General features: G+C 40.9%; 1 protein-coding gene across 5 annotated transcripts in view; it reads right to left on the reverse strand.

Annotated features, from left to right (window-relative positions):
• The window catches only part of da (transcription factor daughterless), a 29,163-nt gene extending 4,726 nt beyond the window's left edge, over window positions 1-24,437 (reverse strand). Inside the window, exons 1-10 of one of the 5 annotated variants that reach the window (XM_087410535.1) lie at window positions 23,952-24,437; window positions 10,275-10,356; window positions 7,073-7,209; window positions 4,393-4,677; window positions 3,941-4,099; window positions 3,150-3,209; window positions 2,453-2,596; window positions 2,230-2,347; window positions 730-883; window positions 323-412 (exon numbers count right to left, since the gene is read on the reverse strand). In XM_087410535.1, the coding sequence (XP_087266661.1) occupies window positions 323-412; window positions 730-883; window positions 2,230-2,347; window positions 2,453-2,596; window positions 3,150-3,209; window positions 3,941-4,099; window positions 4,393-4,677; window positions 7,073-7,209; window positions 10,275-10,356; window positions 23,952-24,422 (1,700 nt within the window). In that variant the 5' untranslated portion in view covers window positions 24,423-24,437. Of the gene's footprint in view, window positions 1-322; window positions 413-729; window positions 884-2,229; window positions 2,348-2,452; window positions 2,606-3,149; window positions 3,210-3,940; window positions 4,100-4,392; window positions 4,678-7,072; window positions 7,210-10,274; window positions 10,357-23,951 lie in introns of all 5 variants that reach the window. The other 4 variants (XM_087410536.1, XM_087410534.1, XM_087410533.1 and 1 more) reach the window with 4 other exon arrangements.
• Window positions 24,438-24,800: the final 363 nt, after the last annotated feature.

Below are 24,800 nucleotides of genomic sequence, written 5' to 3' on the forward strand. Positions count from 1 at the left end.
ATAACAAAGTCATAAACATGCCGCGCGTTTTTCCCCTGATCGTTCATGAATTAATCGTCTCACAATTTATTGCTCATCACAAATAACACCTCGTTTTAGGCATGCATACGACTAGGTGGTCAGGAACTTTCCCCAGAAAAATGTACAGAGATTTTTTTTTTTTTTATGTACGTTACACTTGGCGATGGGAATATACATACGCATATCATCCGCATCGTAAGAGACGTGTATATATTAGCGGGATTGTGGGAGCGGAGAACAGGGCGGAAGAAATTGTTTGTATCAAGATGCAACGAAGTGCGTACTGCGTGTGTTCACTAACCTTTCACGCACGTTGTTGGCCTGGCGACGTTCTTTCTCGCGCACCGCTTTGGTGCCAGGATCGTCGCAGTCTTCATCGGCGCTCGAACAACGGTTGTTCAAAGACACAGCAAGTTAGTTTAAAAATAAATTTTCCAAGATCGGAGCGCATCTCCAATTAATTATTAATTCGTTTAATTTTCAAGTAAACTTTCAAATTAATATAGAGAGAATGTTTTATTTATTTATTTATTTATTTTAATATCTATGAGCGAGTCTTGGAGCGAAATGACGGACGTTAATACGCGTATATCGATTGCAGCTTTCCTTATTTTTGTCATCGCTTTTATCTTTTTTGTCGCTCGATATGTCTAATCCTCCGAGGAATTTATTTAGAAATTTATTTTCGAAAAATCTTCAGATACTTACTATCTACGCGATCTCTTCGTTCCTTTTCCTTGCGACGTCGAGTTAACTGTAGCAGCCCCGATTACACCGGCCGCTGCGAGTTCACTGCTTGATGGTTTCGTTTCGCCGCCGCTACTATCGGGCGGATCTTTCCTTTTTTCTAAGGGGATGTATTCTGCTCATTATTGATACTGTTGCGTAAAATTTCCGCGACAATTGCATTGTTACATTATACAATTTGCAAGACAGAAAAAATCAGGTAAAATTTATGTCAATGTATATTTTCTTTTTCTTCGTAATTCTAAAGGTAATTGACAAAAGATATCTCTTCAAGGAGTTTCAAAAGCAGACTATGACAGCAGCCTCATTTGAGCATTGTCGCCAGATTATCTGATGCAATAGCGGAAAAATGGCACGGACTTATTCCGGAAATGGAGAAAGAATAAACGCGACTGACCTTCGCCGAAGATGGCGATCACGATCTTCGATTATCCCAGAGCTTTAGGCAAGGAGGCTTAGTCACGAAACCGTGAAAAGCGTCCAATTAGATGCAGGAAGCGCGCTTTATGGGATTTCGCTCAACTCTGATTCAGCAGACCAATAAATGTTTTCTCTCTCTTTCGCCTAATGATTCGCGAGAGTATTACGAATAGTATTATACTCACGTATGCCGCGAATGTATCTCTTTAAAAGTCTTCGCGGGACAATCGCGGCGGATAAATCAGACGCACGGTTGTGTGCGAAAGTGCGATCACTTTTATATCGCGCTCGGTGACGCATTTGCAACTACAAACGAAATATTTATGATGCAGCTATCTGCGCAATTGAATGTACTTATTTCCTTAAAGGATTTGAGCTCTTTAGTTCTCGATACACTGTTTTTTTTCACGGAAGTTATCGCAGAGGTTCCGTCTACATATTTCTACAATACAAAGCGCGCACACAAATAGTTTCTAAACTCACAAGAGTGTTCTGCATTCCTTCGACAAACTAACATAGGATCTCCTAATCCGTAGTAAAAGGATACTAAATGTTCTCCATCGGCATAATGACTCTAAGAGTGCGGGAGGCCGAAAGGGACGGACGCAACGAGGCGGAAAGAGAAACGAAGAGTGAGATAATCGAATGTACTCACGGGAATAATGCAGGCACGATCACCGGACAGCAAAGTTCGCGTGATTTATCTAATATTTCCTTATTCGGCCGCGAGTCCGTTGTATGGAACACCTGGGAGCTCCTTCCCTTTTCTCTCTCCTTCGCGAGAATTCATGGGAAAAGTGACTGCTCAATGATGCGACGATGCAAGAATAGAACAGCATGATAAAAGTAAACGCGTAATCACGCGATTCTTATTCTTCTTATGAAAAAAATCATCGGATGTTTTTAACGCAAAAATAAACCGAGGAAAGACTACTATCAAGACTTTGTTATAGGGATTGCCGCCGTAATTGTGATCTGATTTCTCCTATGTTGCAAATTATATTACGATTCATCCTTTACATCACTTCAGGTTCAACTTACTGGCATTCGTCACAGGTAACCTTTCGATCTTGATGGAACCATCTGTGTCAGGCGTAGGCGTAAGACCGGGATAGGAACCCTGAGGTTGCGTCACCGTTACCGCAGGATGTGGACTCGCCTGAAAGAGTCATAATATTATATATCGCGAAATAAATAAAAGGAGCAATCCATCATGATTGCCCAGATACTTATTTATTTACTGCTGATTGACAAAGTTTCTTACCAAATGTTCTAGCTGCGGTGGTGAGGTATGCGAGTATATCCCGCCGTGTGGACCAACTGGGCCAAGATGAAGGGCTACTTGACTTTCGGCGTGATTCCTCAATACGTTTATGGCATCGTCTAACCGCTCCTCCATTCGTGCTCCCTGTACCAACAGAATACCGAAAATGCGACTCGATTACGCGCCGATAGCTCGAAATTGTCTACTTTATTATTATTCGAGGAATTCTATAGGAAGCCGTATCACTGACGTTTTTTTATTTTCCTTAGATTCTTATGGTTTGTTCCAGAAAAGTTTCAAAGAGAGAAAATCAATATTGGATTCTTTTATTTCGTTTCCAGGAGAGATAGTTCGACTAACCGAAAAAGCATCTTGGAAGAAAAATAGAATTATAAAAGTATTATGTAAAAAAAAAAGAGTCTGACCGATTAGATTGATTAAAGGGTTTAATGCCGACTGATTATCGAAAGTTTTGTTAATGGAAAAGTACAAGCTATGATTATATATTGTGCACAATGTGAAAACTTTATCACAATATATAATCAAAATTAATTGAAAGCGTAATTAGCAAAAAGTGCAATGGACATTTCGTGGCATTTGTCGTGGTGTAAACATGGTAAACATGCGTAAAGAAATGTGGAAAAGAAAGGAGAGAATGAGAAGGTTGGTAAAAAAACTGAAATTCGGCGGTCCTCACCTCGGCGTGGTCGCGAAGGAAGCCGATGGCATCGTCTAGCCTCTGCTGTTCAGGCGCCGGCTTCACACACAACACCAACGCAACAACAAAACCAAAAAAAAAAAGAGAAACAACCAAGTCAACACAACGTTCACAACAAACAGGGCGGAATGAATAAAAGTGTGTCGCCAAATGAACGGGAGGGACGATAAACTTAATAATTTGTACGCAAATAGGGGCGAGGGGAGGATATAAATAAATAGTCGCTTATAAAGGAAGCACATAAACGGTGATTTCTTGGTGCAAACGCGATCATGCACTTTGTGCAACTTCAGTACTGCGTGATTATGTGCGAATAGCGACTGTAATCTCTCATAATAAAAAAATTAATCTTGATGACACAAATAACAGCAAATTCTTTTTTTTATATTTCCGCTTGTATACCGCTCCTCCGTTGCTCGTAACAATCCTTCCCCCTTCCCAAAAAAATATAAAAATTGCGCGAGTGATAATTGATAATATATCGTCGATATGTAGTGTAGGTATAGCGAAATATCATTGGAAAAATATAACTGTTGTGTTCCAGCGTTTGTAAAAATGAAAAATTGTCCCGTGCATGTTTCTGAAGCGGCCAAAATTATACACGCGTTTGAGAAACCTTTCAACGATGTTTGATTTATTAAAGAGAGATTTCCATATATCACAAAATAATAAATTCCTAAAAGAATTTGAAAATGGACAACGTTGAAAAGGTCTTGCAGCTTGTGCCGGGTCAATCGTAATTAGTAATCGTAGAAATACGAGATACATACCATGTGAATACCACGATTGGGATCCGCCGTAAAATGCGGAGATACTGGCGCGGCTCCAGGTGCCCAACCTGGTGCCGAACCGGTTAAAGGTGGTGGCGAACTGACGGGTGTAGATGGATTACTGCTATAACTGGATACTGATTGGTCCGTGGGATAAATCTGTGAAAAATGTGATAACGACGCAATCGTAACATAATATTACGAAGGTCCGAATTATTCGCGAAGTGACGACGTCGCGTCGTAAAGTAAGATGTATCCGAATGTTGCGACAAATGTTACATTAAATTTCAACAAGAACATCTCTAGATGTTTACGTGGATTACTTAAATCGTTCAAACATTGTCTCAAATTAACGAATAATATCCATTATTTTATAACGTTTTATCTCTATTAATTATCTTTTATTTCATTAGCGTAAAAAAAAAAAAAAAAATGATTCAACGGACACATACTCGAGTGCTCACGACGGATGCGAGGGTCTTGCCGAGGGTGTCGTCCGTGGTGGATTGCTGGTTCGTCGTGGGCGCAGTGTTGGACGCGGAAGGCGCGGTCGTCGGTGCACCAGGACTATGGCTATATTGCAACGATGCCGGCGACGGCGCCCCTGTGCCGCTGTTCGCCGCGACCGCGGCACTACCCCGGAATGTCGACATTGGCGGCAGGGAAGCCGCACTGGTCACCGCCGAGCCCAGGATCGGCGCTGCAGATTCACCATTCGGCGACATCGCTGAGTATGCCTGAAACCGCCAAGCGCAAATGGTTCGACGCTCGGTTCTTGTGGTAACCATCTTGGGGGCGAAGTCGTGGGAATACGCGATCTTCAACATTAATTATCGAACTTGCGTCCAGCATGTCGGAATCTCAGAATCTGTCCCTGGAGGTTCTCTGTTGTATAGAAGGAATTCTATACAATATAGGTTCGCCGGAACGTTGTCTGATTTGTGAAATAGGAAGATATAACGACACCAACAGTCATTATGCTCTATTTGATGTTTCAGTCTAAGCGTCTCAATCACTATCTTCGTGAATTTCGTCGTAGGAGGACTTCGGGATGTCAGGGATTTCTGCAGGATTTCAGAAGGGATGATGTCTTCTTCGAGTGCGTTCATACGTGCGCGAAACGTCGGATTGATTTATCCTATCTAGTTACAAACGATAAAGATCTCTATTACAAGAATTCCGAGTGATTTCCAGGAGCCGCGTGGCGCTCGCGATTTGTACGATAGCTTCAAGCGCGTCTTTCTGGTTATAATGGATCACCTCGACCAGCTTTGATATCGGATACGCCGAGCGTGGGATAGAGCTCTCTCGCACCTACTGAAACCGCTCGTAAAAGTCTAATTTTAAGCCACTGCCGACGGTCTATGGAGCGTAGGGTATTTATCAACAAATTAGAGTGTCCGGAAGACGCCTACAGAGACGTACGTGCCGCACGTAAAACGTCGCCTTTAATCAACGCTTTTATGAAGAAGCATAGCGATGGATATCGTGGCGAGACCGAGAAATTTCGACATGTTGACGGATATATTAGAAAAACTTAGCCATCCAGCGAAATCTCTTTTTCGATGGACCTGCGGACGGCATTCTCAGAAGATGGGTTCATTAAACTGGAAGATCGTAAATGTTTAATTTTTGGTAACCAAAAGAAACTTTATGACGTTCTATTCTTCTTAGACGCGTTCATCTTAAATCGTACGATATTTCTTGTCATATCACATAAGTCAAAAGGCCTCACTGTAGCTACGCGAACGACAATAAAATGGTTTGTCTTACGTTAAAAGTTGGACTTTATGATCCGAGAGCTCCGGAAGTTTTTATTCCAATCTATTGTATATATACATATGTATATAAAAAGAACGTTGTTTTAATAAAAATGAAACCAACGTTGAGGGAGGGAGGGGCGATCTCGCCATTTATTGGCGATTACCGATCGAAGACATCACGACCACGACGTCATATGCCGGTAGCAGAAGCCTACTCTCGTTGTCTCAAAGAGAGAGAGGCTACCCGAGAGACGGAGGTGCCACGAAGAGGAGGATTTCGTGGTAACCATGAACGGCGTAAATCAAACGAAGGCTGCACTTGACTAGAAACACGGAGTAGCGGGAGGGTCGGGACTATATATAGACGCCAGTGAGTCATTTGACGTTACTCCGGGTACGTGGAGCACTGTCAACAGTGTCTCTCAACCATAGCGAGACGATGAGAGAACGCGTCTCTCCTCGAGCACACGCGACAATCAACCGGGTGGTCCGAAATAAGACAGCCAGAAGAGACCACCAGCTGGCCCGTTGGATCACGATGGTTGACGAAGAGGATTAGAGCCGACGTCGGTTGGTTGAAGAGTAATGGCCGACCGAGAAGCGACGCGCGGCTCGTCCTCGAGACGACCCCCGGTGCTTCGCGTGAATTCATGAATCGCCGAGACTGTCGGCGAGATTTAGCATTTAGGAATTTATCACGTTCCGTGGAAAACCATTAAACGATACGATAAATCTCTGAAAAGTATATTTGTATTAGATGTTCTCTCGATCGACAATCGTTGAAAACGTTGAGAATCCCGCGTTTCTCGGAATTTCGTCCGGGAAGAGTGCATTTCGAGCAGCCATCCGTTCGCTTCGACGTACAACGACGTCGATGGGGTAAAAGTTCACGAATTAACGGAATTCGCGATATGCGAGAGCTCGTAGTGAAATTACGGCGTTCAAGTTCTCCGATACGAAGAATCGATCTTTCATCGTCGAATTCAATTTTTATACGTCGATTACGCAATTGGGGTTTCGTCGGACCTCGTCGATTTTTGGGACAGAGAGAGAGAGAGAAAGAGAGAGAGCCACCAAAGCTGCTCGAGAGGCACATCGATCTTCCGTAGCACCAAGATTAGGTCGCCCGCTTAGGTTTTAATCTGTCGATTTCCTCGTCGAACTCACGTATTCGACGACAGAGAATATGGAAGAAGAAATATCCCTGTGTCTATTACGAAGTTCCAGAGACGTCGTTTTCGCGACGGCGGCTCCGTAGGAACTAGCAGTCGAGTCACGCGTGATTGATCGTTTCTTCGGATTCAGCCGTGGCAAGGGTATAGTCGGGATAGAAACGAGAGAATGCGAAAGGGAGAGAGAAATCACTTACCATGGGGTCGTGGGGTAGGTGCATGGGATAGGCTGGCTGCGCCAGGTGAGAGGGTGCATATCCACTGTATGGGGGCTGGACACCACCGCCGCTACCCGTCCACGGGTCGCCGGGACCGGTTCCTGTAGTATTACCATCTGCAACAAGAGAGAGGCGCGGTTTCGATCAATCATGTGTCATCCCATTATTATTCGAATATTCGAGATCTAAATAATCAATTCAGAGCAACCACGTGTTTGTAAAAAGGAAATTTCAGAATATCTCGATAATATAGATTATGGAGTAATAAATAAGAATTTTGCGCGACGCATTATTAGATACCTTCGGAACGTGCTTCCTTTTGAACGCGACATCGACTCGTCGTGTTCGTAAAAATTCTTTCTCGTTCGATGTAATTGAAGTATCGCAATGTAGAATAGAATCTCGTCGACTACCCCGAGCACTTTCTACGTCATTGGAGCGGGAAATAATAAATAATAGAGCACGTGGCGTTCTACGCTCAGCGAGCGTAGAATATCGCGCACGTGCCCAGATAATGGGCGTCCAAATCGAGTTAAAATGCATCCTCGCGGCGTTTAATCGAATTTTCCACTCGTCAGGGATGCCTTGCACTTCATAATGTTTATACAATTTTGGCCGATTAACACAACGGCGACGTTCCGCTGCGAACAAACGCCGCGCCAAACTTCCTAATCAAGCGGCGATGTCATTCCTTCCGCAGTAATTATTTCGAGAACGAGTCCACGGTATGATACAACTTCCCTGGACTTTCGCCAAGTCGAAATTTCGCGCTTTCCAACGTCTCACTCGGTTCCCGGGTGTCGTTTGCGGTGGAATCGCACACACACCCGGTATAAGGGCCAATAGACGCGCGGTACCCGGCGCGGACCATTATTTCAGTTGAAAACAACAGCAATAAGCTTCGGGAACGTATTTCTTGATACTTTTGCTTGATATAATTCCCGTACCGGGCGCTCCTCGACGAGAAAACGGAAACTAAGCCAAACTACTCGGGCGTTCCTACCAACTACCGGTGTTCGATGCCTGATAAAACTTTTTCGCCCCCTCGTCGTGGCCTCCCATTTATAAGCCATTCCGGTCAGCTACCGGGTGCCACGAGCGCCGACACGTATTTCGAAAGCGTACTTAAACTGCTACTTTTCTCATCTGATCCATAATAACGAGCCCTGCGGTGAAAACTTCCTCGATTTCATAGATCTATCATCGTGTAAAGATCATCTAAAATATTTGCATATTTAAGCATGCAAAATTCTTCCAAGGATCATTTGTTCCATTAACGTGGCCTTTTTTTTTATAACTACCTGTGCTCTGCATTCTTTTACACGTTATTTGGGACTTAATCAAATAAATCCTTTGTTATTTTTACTTAAAATGTTAATCCCCAACCGGCAACATTGGACTTTAAAAAAAGCACAGTTGATTTTTTGATTGTAAATTCTGGTAGATAAATGTAAATCAGTAAAAAATTAGTAAAATACAATCTAACTTCCGTGATAGTAAAAATTTATTGTTAAAAAACTTTCACAAGTATATAATTTTTTTTAAATCTTTATAACGGAACAATATAAGACAGAACAATATAAAAATCTGTATTGAAGTTTGAAGATTCAACGAACGAACGAATGGAAATTTCATATTGTCGACCGGAGTTTTATTAAGTTTTGTATACAATTTCCAACGATTTCTTACTTACACGAATCTGAAGAGCAGCGACGAATATCCGCGAAGCACAGAGCGTGACGATGTACATCGCACCTGTCTTAATGACAATAATTTTTCAAAGATCCGTTATAATCTAAAATAAACTCCGTAAAACGATTACAGCTTTATAAAAATCAGCAGCAGCTCCAACTAATGGAGCAATTCGCACGACACAATAATTGTTCCTACGACGCGAACAATCCTGCGCGTAAATCAATTTTAAAGCAACAAATCGGTATTACGGACAGTATGACGTAAGAGAGTGAGCACATCAAAGAAGAGCGACTTTTGCTGACGAAAAAGTGACGAAAAATAACTAAAATAGCGATCCTAAGACGCCAGCGCTTCGATAAATGTTCATTGCAGCAACAAAGTAACATTCGCAGTGGCCGGTAGCGAAGCAAGCGGCGGAGAATTGCTTTTATTGGCAATATCTCGTCGACGAAGTTTTCCGTGGAATTTTTTTTCGACAAGCGGTGTGTCGGATATATCCGCGAAATCCAGCGACGAACTTCGATGCCCCGCCGCGCCGCTTGAACAAATAACGAGATTGTTATTGTTTTTACGCGCGACAGGCAGAGCGGCAAAATTTTACGAGCGAACGTTAAACAGTTGAATATTAGTGCGCTCGTAAAATTCCTTTTATCGTCTATTCGAATCGTTATGCGATTTCCAAATGATATATACGTACGTATACGTACGTATACGTACGCGACGTACACATACCCGCGCCTATGCCGATGGCTGCTGATTCGCAGATAACCATCGATCTATCGAACCCACCAGGAGGTTCGCACTATCTCGTTTAATTACATCCATGTCCGCTGATATCGATTATTAACAGATATAAGTCAGTAATCTATTTCATAACTACTTTCGTGAAATTAGTAACGATAACGAGTCTGTTACCACGCGCTCTAATTTCGTTCTTAATCTACGTGATGTCTGTTTGCCCGAAGAGATGCAATGATTCATTCAATAAAATTCCATTTTATTCTTATCGGAGTTAGTAAAAGTATACTCTTCATACTCGTCATACTCTTAAAAAAAGTGATAAAAACTAAAAAAATCAGTATTAGTATTAGCAAAAAATATACTTTTAAAACCATAATCATATTATGTCACTTTTATTTTACAACCCTTAAGAACTCTTTTTGAATTGTAACGATTTTGATTCGTATTCTACAAAATTGTAACAAATCCGGAATAATCAATCGAAAATTACATAAAATATCACAGTTTACATTTAAATTGTAAACTCTTATTCTTCTTAAAAACTTAAGTTCTCTTTTGGCAAAGATGGAATGTGCAATTAAGTTAGTCTATTTTTGATGATTAACAGAATTATTTTTGCCAAACTCATTCATGGTAATAAATAAAAAAAAATCACATTTTTTTCTTCATTCATGTCACTTTTGAAATAAAAAACGAAATCTTGATGTTTCTTATTTTTGATAATTCTTATTTTTTATTTACTTACCGATGTAATAGGAATCCGCGTAAAGGGCACCCTTCGGCGACGTGTATCTCGGCGAGTCCTGTCCGAATTCATCCGAGCCATACTGCAACAGAAAAAGCAAATATTTATAATTAAGAATTCATTATTAAACGAAGAAGACTTAAAAAAAAAACGGGGAAATCCTATGATCGTTCGAACGATTGATTCGCGAATCAACGTGCAACGACAAACGGAAATGCCGCGCATATAATTTTCTCATCGCGCTGTTTTACGAACCGCGAAACTTTTCATCGACTTTGTCGGCGTTTCAGCATTTCTGGTGTAATGCGAAAAATTACACTGTAATTGCGACGACACACGGACTCCACCATCAGCTATCAGGCGAACACCAGCACGATGTTGCATCTCCGTTTCTTGCGACATCTTTGTGCATTGTATTGTAGCGCATCTCTCCATCGATCTTACGATAGACCCGGTCGACTATTACGACATCAAGCAACGTCGTGGCTCGTAGTGAGAATAGTCATTAATTCAGCGACGTAGATGCGAAAGAAGAACGTGCGCGCGCTTCTAGAGAGAGAAAATCGGTATGATGGAGTCATTAAATGGTTACACACGTACATACACGTATACATACACACGGTTATCCTTGCGCAACGGGGACATCAATAAAAATCTAAGATTAGGTCATCCTCCTCGATCTAATTAACACTAGCTTCACAGGGACGAGTAGAAGATCTGATTTAACGACATTCGTCGCGTTGCGCTGTGATAATTTTATTCTTCATAAAAAAAAATCGTTAAACTGAGAGACTTTATGTGTTAAAAATGCCAGTGATGATAAACGCGTTGTCTCAGTGACACTTAGATTTACTCGGTAGATATACAGTGCTTCAATTTTTAGAACGTGATGAAGGTCAGAAAGTACGGCGTTCATAAAAATAATTGTTAGAAGCTCGTTGAGTTTGAGAGCTCGTTAATATAGAGATATGTCGAATGTAAGGCAAGATGCTGATGATAAAGCGGAAGTAGGTCCATGATAAAAACACTGCAAAATCAAGTGATTAGTTTTCCACTAAATAACACTATACTGCATACAAATATGTAATATACAAATATATATAGTATCATTTCTATATGGAATACTAAATAACGTATAACAAAGTCACTTTTTATACACTTGGATTTGCAGTGAAGTCTTCGATTGTCTAATCCGATATTGCACTCCAATCATTTAAATGAAGGATAAAGCGCGCTATCGGAGCAAACGGTGTTACCCAATATAACTTGATTACTCATCCATTATGGACGTCTCTCCGAGAGACTAGAAACTACATAGATCGGGAAATGTTCTTCTCCTCGAGAAGAGTCGCGGACCGAAGACGGATTATGCGAACTGCGAGTTACATACAGAACACATTCGTGCTCTCAGCTCCAAGTTATAGATTTATGGTTGGCCTCCCTTTCCCTTCCATGTCCCTTTCCTTGAACCAAGATAGATACGAGGACTTCGGGATGGAAAAAAACAATGTAAGAGGATGATGCACAGAGAGTGCACGCGACAGAAACGGAGATCTATCGATCGTTCTGGTTATACCAAAGGTACAATCGAGAGACTACTTTGCGTAGTCCGCATTTTCGGTAAATTTACCATTTTATAGCTGCCGTAGTCCGTGTGACAGACAAACATGTTGGCGGTCGGAGGTGTGTGAGCGTTGATTCGAACGATACACCGACTCTGTCCTATCACACGGATCGCGTCACACAGAACGGCACATCACCACCACAAAGGTACGTAGATCCGGCGACGGGCGGAGGAGTTGCCGCACGAAAACGAGAGAGGAAGATGAAGCGGAAGAGGAGGCTGGCCAAGTAAAGAGGAACGAGATGGAGGCAGCAGCAATCGCGCGCTATAACAACTCCCCTCGTCCCAATTTCTCCTCTCTTTCTCTCTCGTCGTGATATATGTTAAAATATTCCACGGCACTGCTGCCTTATCCGCTTGCACCGCGCCGAAAACTTTCGCGCACGATGCCGGTCTTCTTTCGCCCTCCCGTTTCGCTCTCTTTCTCTCTCTCTCTCTCTCTCTCGTCCCGCTTTTCCAACACGTCGAAAAGTGCCGCGCGCTCCGCTTCGCGCGGGACGAGGGCGGCGGTAGAATAAACTTCGGCTGCTAACGCGAGGACTATGGGGCGCCAGGCCGAAATTTAACGCCTTCTCTGGGCCATGAAAGAATCGTACAACTTTGCCGACGTTGGAACTTCGCAACTACGCTTACGCGCGGAGACTCTCGCGATAGATCGATAGTCGTGAGACCACGTGCGAATTCAGACTGTGTGGCAACGACGAGACTCGATTCGATTTCACTCGACTCGACTCGACTCGACTCGACTCGACTCGACTCGACTTGACGTAAAACAATACCGAGCGATGCGGCCGACTACGCGCGACTGTCGGCCGCGGTTACGCGGTATCGCGCGTTCACCAACGTCGATCGAGAGCGCGTGGTCGAGGTGGGAGCGACGCGCGATCCAATCGTCGTGACGCTTGCATGGAAGCGCGGTTTCGCGAAAGAAGGATCCCTCCGCGTCGGAGGGATCCTCTCCTCGGGAGAGGAGTGATATCTCCGAGTCGTGCTGCCGCATGGACGATAAGCCCGGGGTAGAGATCCTCAAGAGAGAGATTGAACATCGTTTAGACAACTTCTGATTTTGGTGTACACCATATTTTTCATGCTTAGGATAGAATGAGAATTAGGATGAGATGCGTCAGCATAATCTATCTCATTTTATCTTGAGTAGATCCTGAAAAATATCGCGAATCAAATGTATGGTGTCCAATCTCTTAAGCGATGATCTACAATGACATCTTAAGGCGTAAAACTTGAGCTTTAAGCCTTAAGCCATGAGAAATTGACCAATCATAGTTGATTGTTTTCCTCTTTGGCTGTAATTGGTCAATTTCTTACTTAAAGGTTAAATTTAAATTTTACACCTTAAAATCTCATTGTAGATGCCACTTGAGGATCTCTAGTCCTCTGGTTTGAGTCGCAAGCGACTCTTGGACGCGTGTTTTACGAGAAGAGTACGTTTCCATTCGTCGGAGCAACTGGGAATTGATTGACTCTCGGAGGAGGCACAAACGATTGATGGTCAATCTATTGTGGATTTTCTGCAATAAGCCTTTATCTGTGTCTTAAGTCTCGAGTCGTAAGAAATTGACCAATCACGTAAATCGAATGTGAGAAGAATAATCGACTGCGATAGATCAATTTCTTATGATTTTAGATTTAAAACTTAGGTAATGGCTTATTGTAGGTAGCTCCATAACGCTCGCGGATTTCGATAGCAACGCGGATAGAAAACATGTATTCGCTCCGTCTCTGTTGTTCTTCTTCTTTGTATTGATATGATACAACATGGAACAGAAACAGAGAAAAAGGAACGAACGCTATTGCTGACATATGTGTGACAAATGAAATGGTTTTCGAGAGCGTGCAACGCTGGCACCGGAATATCTGGGAGAGATAGAGAAATAATCACGATCCGATAAAAGTATCGAGCTTTATCAGCAAAACCGGTCGATAACGACCTTACAAATAAGAACATCTCTCCGATCAAGAGAGGGAGGTTAAAACTGGTACTAATCGGCTGATAAGCTGCGCTGTACGGACTCTGGTCCTATTAATTTAAATGAATTGCTTTGACACCCGCGGTCGAACATGGAACTTCGACAATCCGATCTCGTACATCATGTTTCTTTCCTCTCTTTCAATCGTCGCTCTTCTTATTCTTTATAGTCGTAACAAATGAAATCACAATAGGTAATAAATAAATTTAAACAACGTTTAAAAATTAATCAATAAATTGTAAACAAAGCGCGTGATAGAAATAATTTGTTAATAAAAAAATTTAAATCATTTAATATTTTTAACGGGCAGAGCAGGAAGATCACTCATCTGTTTATACAGATTAATATTTAATCGCTATAAATTTACTTGAATTTTCTCAGTTAGTTTCTCAGTTAGCGATGGATACGAAACGAAATTCGGCTGAACGGACAAAAATGTTTGCTAAGCGTATCGAGATGTCGTTCGATATTCACGAGCCGACATCACTAAACGGGCCATTAAATTATTCACCGAAAACCATAACGGCCACTTTAACCCGGGTCTGTAGAGACTGGGAGCTGAACCACGTGCGCGGAGCGGCAAGAGAGAGAGACACCGCATGGACAATAATTCACGTTTTATTTCCTTCTCGTGGCAGGACGTGCAGGAAAGGAAGGACACGCAATGATAAAAATGTCGCCGCGGTCGACACGGCGGATCAGAAATCTTAATATGTCCCGTTCGGATGTCCACAGTCGTCCGTAGAGAGTCAGCGATTTCCAGCCAATATAAATGTCCTACATTGATTTAGTTCTCCTTTCCTACCCCCTCTTCCCCGTGGGTCTTACGATCTATCGAGAGGGTGAAACGGAAAAGACAGCGGTGGTCGAGTCGAGGATGCAGAGAAAGCCGGACTGGACCAACGAAAATGTCTCTGTCAGGGAAATTAGTCTTCGAGGATCCGAAATAGGACAGAAGGGTGCGGCACCGCGTACCCTCCTCGAGAGACGGATGTTATGAAACCTTTGGAAAATTGAGCACGTGATGGCCACCTCACGTTCTCGATCAACCGCGTCGTCATTGTCATCGTCGTTCATCCCCGCATATATTCTGGAAATTTTACATCCATAGTCGTGATTTACAGTTCGCCTCGCTTGACTTACTTAATACTGTACAAGATCGATTTGCAAACTGACTTAACCACTGCGATCTGTCACTTTGTAACTATGAGATAGAGAATGTAATAATTACATTTCTCAAAATAAAAACTAGAAATGTGATTGCAATAATAATAATTAATAACAATATAAAATAATAATTAAAAATAATTTTGCTGATCAAACCATAATAATTTTAATTAATAAATTCTGAAACTGAAACTACGATTATTTTCTCTTCGCACTGACTCTTCCCTGTAACTGTTGTTATGTACACGTGGGCGGAAATGAGTTGAAGGGTGTAGTCAAGATGGGGCGGTATAGAGATAGAGAAAGAGAGATAGATAGATAGAGAGAGAGAGAGAGAGAGAGAGAGAGAAGGATAGGGGAAGATATAAAAGGCGGAGGATCACTACCAACAAGATAATTGATCGTCGATTATCCTCTTATTAATTACTGTGGTAAGACGTTTGCCTGTTGAGGAGCGACAGACGAAACCAGGTGCTTCTTTCGAACGAAGTAATGAATTTTTTCTTTTTTTCATCGAAACGCTGGATCCTGAGAATTCCCATGAAGGCGTCTCCTATCGTCGAACAATCTATCGCCTCATGTGAAGATGTCATGAAAATATCGTTGAAATTTATTCAATTCGTTGTCTTTGCTAATTTTCGACGCACAGAAACCGGATTTATTATTTTACGCCCGAACAGACGCCTCGATAATAAATCCACATGTAATTGACGAATCGATAAGCCTTATCGGCCGCGGAGCCGTTTATTCGCCACGCTACACGCCACTTTTTCCCCTTTGTCGGCATAATGGGTTAATAGCAGAGCGTTTGTAAAAAAAAAAGGCATAGATGCAACGGTCGTCGTAGTTAATGGGCCTCGTGTGCTGTAGATGACGATGAGATAATTTCAGTCAACAGCCTCACGCTCCCATACACGCGTGTACGCACGCGAGCATACAGAGACCGACTCGCCGTGTCACGCGTGTTGATAATCCCCCCCAACACAAATTGCCAGCGACACGCAGAAGTACAGCGATATCAGTAATAGAGAATAATTCAGACAATTCAAAATAAAATTTGTCCAGTTGCGCGATAAGATGTGCGTTCGTCGAGCGAACGAATCGATAGAATTCCGCCAGCTGAGAGACGATTTACTCACACAAATATTCATAAAAACATTAAAATACGGCATTCCGCTTTTCCGTTTCTTCCTTCTCATATCACTTCATTATGCAATATAAGTTACAAGCCATTCCGTTCGTCATAAAATTTTATGTATGTCAAAAACAATTATCTAAAATAAATTATTCGCAATAAGATAATATATTATTTCTTTTATTTCTTTATTCATGTTTACGACTAATCGTAAAATTATCTTCGACACTTGCAATATTCAATTTTACAATTTTAAGAAATTATTCAAGACTTTGGAATCTATTCTGTTCAGCATTTATACTCGGATATGACACTGCGTCGTCATCCTAACTTCTTATGTTGTTGGCACACTGGGTGCTCGTGCAAAATCTTAATTCGCGATCCATAGGGGCATAAAACGACGGGGAGAAATGTGGGAACTTCGTGGCTCAATAAAAGCAGTTTAGCACGCTATGGTAATGACTCTGTTTCTTCTTTTCTTAAATTTATGCCTCTTATAGTCTCCCTCGTGTGTTACAAGATCGCAATGGGTTCCCATGGTAAAGAAGCGGGCGGTCGTAAAGGAAATACCCGTAGATGGAATAGGCATGTACACGACACAGGACGACTTCCGGTTGCGCCATTTCGAACGGCTGCAAGGAATTGGAACGTCTTTCCGTACAAACACTTGCACTTGTTACAAAGATGTCATGCCTTGAATAATTTCTTAAGGCGAAACTGAATTAAACACATGCTGAATTATGCAATACCGTCGATTACGTCACGCTGACAATAAAGAAACATTCATATTTCACTCCTTTGAAAAATTATTTCACAAAAGTTCTTAACATCCCAATGTTCTAACATTTTAATATCCTGAATCTGAAACTACGTATATAAGACTCTCCTCTAAAGATTGTTTTTTTTTTATCAACATACTTTTTTGTTATTTATAATTTAAAAATTAATATCGTCTCAATTTTTTAACATTATTTTATTTTAGTCGTAATTTCCATAGAAAAGAAATTATATTAGATTTAAATAGTAACTTTGGGATGCTAAGAAATATTGATTACATGCTATATCAAATTATCTGATGTCCTTATCCGTGAACCTATTAAGAGCTCCAATTTCACAGAATCGCACTTATCGTATCATTGCGAGCATCAAGATAGCACGATCACCGAGGGAACAACCAGGGAGAGACGAGAACTCGAGTGAGGTACGGTCACGGCAATATTTGAGATTTGTTTAGCAGACGTTATTTCATCCGTCACCGGATCGGATGTTGTGCTTACGCTGTAGTATGAAAAAGATTTCACATTTTTATTTAGCCCAGGAGAGATGATAAGAAGACAATTTAGCGACAATCAAAATAATATTTGTCTTATCGACCATAATTTTATCGTACATTTCTCGTATAAAATATTCAGAATATTCTTTTATATTTCACGGATTCAGTGAACCGTGTACTATAAATTACGCTTTGTTATTCTTGAAAACTTATACGACAGTTTATTCGTAGAATACGTCAAAAGTTGAAATCTTCTGGTCGCGTGGTTACATTGAAGAATCGTGGAGTTCATGATTTTTGAGAAGATATTTTTATGCGCACGCCATAATCGTCGGATGACTAAACGCGCAGTCGCGTGTAATTTTTGCTGAGCTGTCTCGAAAATCTCTAAGACAAAGCGGTTTCATTTAGATACATGGTTTTTCGAATTAATCACAGCTGAGAGGAAATGATATACGTTGTCATCAGATCTAATTGTGTAAACAAAAAAAAAATTGAATTGAGATGTCTCGAGGACAAAAAGCAATATAAATACATGAGTCAAAAAACGATTACCTTCAACGCCACAAAATGTCGCAATAACAAAATATTTACAAGTTTTTTTTAAAATCCTGACAAAATTACGAATCGCTATAAAATTTCGACTAAAATAAAATTCTAGATTAACTCAAAACAGATAAAAAAGAATTGTCATTAAAGTCACACGAAAAGAACGATTTTGCTAAAGTATCTAAAAATTTAATTAGATTAGTACAGATTTGAAAGTAATTTTATAGGACCATTAAAATAATTACGTAAAACGCTTAACATTACTAACAATTCTGTAAAAAGTTTTAACATGATTCTACATTTTCTAGCTACATTTTCAAATATTTCAGCAAAACCCTTCATTTCAAGCAAGATTATCTAATATGGAAACTTTTTAAAAAATATAAATTGTTTCTCTAAATTTTCTTTTATATTTCAATTGACACGAGCTCTAGACGAAGATATACAAATCTCCTTAGAATAAGGCGACGATCATTCCGGATGTATAACCGGTCGGCCGGACGAGCCTCATTTTAATTGGTGCCCACTAATTGTTAATTATCAGTAGTACCCACCCGCGGAAACCTAACGTAAGAGGCTTAAAGCCATTTACACTGGACGGGTACAACCCGCCTCCGCAAGCGTTCACCAACACCATCGCCGATCGGTTTACAACGTTATAACGCATAGGGCAGGTGTGCATATGTAATTCCGTATGGATGCCACCACCGCCAGGTACATCACGTGAAAAGAGACCAGAGATCCACGGCGGTTTACATTATTTATTAGACGTACCGGCAACGCGCATACACATCGAGTGAGAGCCAAGACAAACGACTGCATAATCAACAATTAGCCGGTTGATACGCGCTACGTGATAGTTTTTAACGAGCGAACGCTGTACACGTCTGTATCGGCGAGATGCGTTTTCTCACCTCGTCGTCCCAGTCATTGTGTATCATTAATAATTTGCCGCTGCAAAACTTCGTTATTTCAAAATCGCGAAACACCGCGCGATCGAATTCCAAGAGAAACTCATCAACTGTAAAATGAACGAATTTATGGTTTATTTTTCGAGAAATAGCACTTTTAACTGTTATTAAGTATAAATATTGGCGATGTGCTTCATCAAGCTGAGTGCTATTAAAAAGTCACATCCCCAAAATTTGCATTGTAAAAATCTACTTCATTTTTAGATTTAAAAAAAAATTTTAGATTTCTTTCTTGGATTCAAATACAAATAAGAGGAAGAATATATCGTTTTCGTTCAAAGCAAGTAGAACTTAATAATATACGACTCAGATTTATTTTTCTTGAGTTCAATCATTCAATGACAAAATGTCGCTAAATTATCCTAGCTGTTATTATAATATCATAATTATCAAACTAGAAGCAGGCGACAGTTTCGTTACAGGGAAGAAAAACGCGCTAGAAGAACGTATCCACCAGCGATATAGAAACAATAGTTCATAAGGAACAATGGGAGAAGGCAAGCAAACCTGGTTTTCTTTCTCAACTATAATGCGTCGACTCACTCGACGAGAATGCGACTTGAGCCCATGTAAAGTCAGACCGCCGCAAAAGGATCAAATCCATGGAATCGGCCTCTCTCGGCATGCGACTACGAGCTCCGTTTGTTCGCCCGCTTCTCTCGGATCACTCGTTAGAGAATATACATCGACGTGTCACCGGGAGAGAGAGAGAGAGAGAGAGGGGGGGGGGACCGAGTCATTTCTCAAGAATGTGATTTAAGTCCTCGCATAAAAGACGACATTGCGCAGAATTACAAGCGGCACGCAGTTCCGTCGGTCGATAAGATACGTCGACAGGAACGAAGAACCATCCTCTCCTGCGTTACCGTGTAGAGAATACCGAACGATCGCCTACATCCGCGTGGCCATTCAACAGAGATGTTGCTGGGACGTTGCGAGTCGCAACGAGATCAGCTCGCATTCCTCTATGTGACCGCGAGTAACGTAGTAATGTCAAACTCGAAACAGGACGCGTACAACTATGCCGTTATTACATTGTTATGCATCTATTAAATACTCAGCGCAGAAGCGTGCCATTTATATGTCCAGATTCATTCCAAATATGACTTCGTATTTGAAGCAAATATCGGAAATTATGGCTTTAATAATGTCTAATTTTGTTTTAATAATATCTAATTTTGTCCCGTATCCAAAGCCGCAGAGAATGCGAGTTTGCAAGATCATTTTATGTCATTACTTAATCGGGAATCACCTGACGTATTTTTATCATAATGATAAAAAAAAAGGGGAAATCGTTTGGATATTGTTTAACATATTTTTTTCTTTCTTTAATCCATAATATTTTCAAATATTAATAAATCAGCAAACAATCAGTAATAGACAATATGTTGTTAATAATAATAATAATAATTTTAATTGGAGTATAAAAACACTTCACGTGTGATTGTTTATATTTAAAAAAATCAGATAAATACTCTTAAGTTAAAAGAAAAGAAAAAAGTGAGAGAAAAAGAGCGTGCAGCTTAGTTATGCGATAATAGTTTACGCTTTTCCGTGACCGACAACTTGCTAGAACTATTTCGTAATTGCAATTGCTCCTTCGACATGTTAACTAGGCGACAGAATGTCTTTCCATGTTTGGCCAAACATGGCAATATCTTCAAGGTTGCTCGAGAAAACACCACATCTTCCTCCCTTTATGATTCGTTATTAAATAACCGAAAAATTTATGACGCTGTAAAAATTCGACCCGCAAAAAGAATTTGCGCGCGATCATCCCTCGTCGTTAATTCTTACACCGTAAAATCTGGGAAGCACGAACGAGAATTTAAGCTCAACGAAACAGCACGGCGGCGAGAAGCAAATCCGTATGAACGAGGCTAAGATTATTGTAATGGCTCGCTTTACGATTACAGTTATCGAGACGGAAATCTGCGAAAGCCCAATATTAACTGCGGAAACCAGTCTTGAGAGGCTGCCAACGTCGTCCTTCAAGCCGAATCCTTCGTATCTTCCTATAAACGCGTCGACATTTGGAATTATCTGATATTTAACTTCACACACAAACTTCATACCTCTCATGCTTTACCTTCAGAATTTTATTCCTGTTCAGCCGCTAATGGCTTCAATTAGTATTGCAAACAGGCTGTGACCATACGACATAGGACCATACAACCATCTGACATAGGACTAAAGTTTATTAATTAAAATGTTTGCTATTGTAAAAGGGAAGAATATCATCATTCTTTTTTATGAATAATTAAAAACTTTCGCGACTTTAAGATTTTTACACCATACGATATTAAAGTTAATTAAAAGCTCTGTAAATTGTGATAAAAAAAAAATAGAAAAATAAAAGGCGAAACTCTCTACAAAGAGACGACGCGCATATATATCAAATATTTCTTTCATAGATAGTCTCTATGTTACATATATTAAACCTCTGTTTGTAAAGGTTTTTTTTTTTGATGAAATTTTCATCTCAAATTTCTCCGAAACAAAAAAGAGCGGGGTTTAGTTACCGCCTCTTCCTTTTAAAGTATCTTTTATATATATATATATATATATATATATTTGATAATGTAATAAAGATGTTGAAAAGTAACCCTGAATTTTTCCTCATTTTTTTGAAAGTCTAGAACTGTAAAAAAACGGGCTGGACAAAAAAGATTCAGATTGCAGACAGAGGGTTAATTCTCTTACAGTTTGCATAATTACTTTTTGCTCGAGACTTATAATTAGGCAATTTCTTTATTCATACGATTCAGGAAAATTTTCTTTTAAAAAGATCTTGAAACTCCCATCTTGAAAACATTTAACTTCTTCCGATTTCCCAAGCTATAATTATTCAAACGCTATATACATTTCGATGGCAGTCATAAATCTTATCGTCGACGTTAGGAGAACGTATCTACGATGTGCACTAAGGTATCGCAGGCACTTTAACGATCTCACAATCTAATTAATATAATTATCCCGACGACGATGTGCATCAAAGAGCTTCTCTGATCGAGAGAGAGAGAGAGAGAGAGAGAGAGAGAGAGAGAGAGAGAGAGAGCTACTCTTATTTATTTGTAACTCTGGCAGTAGAATACACCTGCTAGCATTAACGATCGCTGTGATCAATTAATTCCCATTAATTGAGAGAGAGACAAGATACATACGTCGGATGAGTTATGATTGAATCGCGATAACGGGCTGTATCCGCTTACAGTAAATTAACCGGATGCTCAACCACGATGATATGTCGCTCCTCCGTCATAAAAAGAATTTTCAATTACCTAACAACAAATGGATATTGACAGTAGGATATAATCTAATTCATTGGCACCAGCTGACTCTTCGATTTGTTCGGAATTCTTTCCATCTAACACAAAGCTAACTAGTTAATAAGAAGATTGTTCCTGTTGAAATAATATTCGTAGATAAAAAAAATGTAAAAAACATAAGCGGAAATAAACAACGGATATCGACAACGAGAGACAGGAGATTCTTGGAATTCCGTGGAGATATTCTTTCACAGGTGGCGACAGTGGACGAGACATTCCCCTTCGTGTGTGTCTTTCGTATGCAACTGTGACCACCGTCTAATACGCGGCAAGGCGGCACATACTAATTAGCTCTGTGAGCGAAACGCGCCATGAATACAACTCCACGTGAAGAGAGAGAGAGAGAGAGACAAACATTTGATACGAGAGCCACGACAGCCACGGTACTTGAGGCCAGGTCGAGGTTGAACCTCAAGAGACATTTCCTGTCTCAGCGATCGCCAGGACGAAGTAACATCCCGCTTTCCCTCGCGAGAAGTCGTGCATCGCTATTGTATAATATTTTAAAGATAAATTTACAAAGTTTAATAATAGACAATATTAAGCGAAAATTAAATGATGAGTAAAAAGTGCCATATATTCTATTGCTTTCAGAAATTGTTAATTTGTATTTCTTCGCATCTCAATAAAATTATTATTATTATTATATTCGGTCAGAGTGGTCCTTCGTGTGCCTAATAATATTTCTCGTGAATTTATGCAATTTTCAATACAAGAAAATTGTGCAAATTATTTGTCAGTCTTGAAACACGATCCTAAACCGAAATTGGAGTAATGATATTATATAATTATTAAATTGGCAAACAATTTGATATTAATGATGCAAAAACACATCTTAATATTAGGTGTTGGAATTAATTCGTAGCGTTTTTTAATGAAAGAATGTTATTTATTTCACATGAGCATTAAAAAATACATTAATGAAAGTACTTCCCATCACTTGTAAAACGCTACGAATTAATTCCAACACCTAATAATTTTATGCCAATATCCTAAAATTTGTAAATAATGCAGAGTTTACTTGAACTGAAAATTGTAAATAAATTCACAAGAAATATTATTGAAGCCTTGATGAAATATGGCATTTTTTACTCTTCTGTGTTTAGCAGCGGTATATAAAGCGCGATAAATGATACAATTCGAAGTCACATATAAGTTAATCCTTTTAAGAATTGAAGATTAAGAGAGTTTCTCCCCCAACAGGTGTTCTGGTCGTAAACGCAATGTCCGTGGCCGAGTGGTAAATATCACGTGAATTTCAGCTGGTCATAATATCAAATGCGTTCGTGGCAAGACATTGGTTCGCCCTAAGATTTACGAGCCGTGAAATTTCCAACACGCGTTGGACACCCTCATAGACGCGATTTCGGTAACGTCGATAGGAATTTATCGTTAGCGGTTAACGCGTCTTAGCTATTACGATGCTACGTGATCGATGCGCAACACGCCATCCGATCACACAATATTCACACATTGCCGATCGCGAAATCAATCCATTCTAATCAACAACGAAGGTAATCAGGCTGCAAAATCTCTCCGCTTGTCGCATTGTTCTCGGTTGTAACGGCGATCGAGAGTGTTCCCACGGTATACACTCGCTATCACGATATACACCTCCTTTCAATTCTTCTCGTTAATATTTACCCCGCTTTCCTGCCCCCCGTATTGTTTCCAATAACTGGGCGACGAGCTGAGCTGCATAATCGGACCAGTTCCGGACAGGTTGCTCGGACTGGACGTCAGAAATCGGTCTGCCGCTGCCGCCGCCGTCGCCGCAGCAACGTTTTGCAACTGTCCAAGTTGACTTGGACTGTTCCTGTGCTGGTTACCGTTGGAAGTCATCAGCGGACTGGCGCGAGAACGATTGCACACGACCTGCAGCAGATTCGAGCCGCTCGCGAGTCGCCCTGGACTCATCGGAATCTGCCGCACGTGCGTGTTTTCGGCGTGAACGTACCGCTGAGTGACCTGAGCACTTCGCCGAGCTTTACACTGATTATTCTGACCGGTCGTCTTCGATTCATGACCGGATTTCACGTCGATCCCGAAATCGCTCAATTTGAAATTCTGTTGATTCATCTTGAAGTCCGCGTTGTTCTTGAAACTCCGATCCATCTCGATTCCGCTCGTAATCAGTAATTTCCTTCACCACCGCTCGACACGTCTTGACGCCGTGCAAATAAAACCTGACTTGCAACCAGCTATCTATCCTCGTGAATTACAAAATCGGGTTCTTATAAATCACGTGGGACATCCGCGGTGTTCATTACTCGCGTCGTTTAAAATGTTTTCTAGGAGACTCCTCTCGGTCGGTGACGGCGTGTTAAGTGAAATGAGAGATGAAATTAATCGCAGGTGACTGTCACGGTGATAGGTTTGACAGTTCACCGCTGATCACGCACCGCTCGCCACCTTGACACAGTTCCAGCGTTGATGCGCGTAATTCTTCCAATCCGTCGCGATTTGCCGACGCGACTCGTCGTCGGCGTATCC

This window comes from Acromyrmex echinatior, chromosome 10, assembly GCF_024713525.1.
Source record: "Acromyrmex echinatior isolate Ae372 chromosome 10, ASM2471352v2, whole genome shotgun sequence".
NCBI classification, from domain to species: Eukaryota; Metazoa; Arthropoda; class Insecta; order Hymenoptera; family Formicidae; genus Acromyrmex; species Acromyrmex echinatior.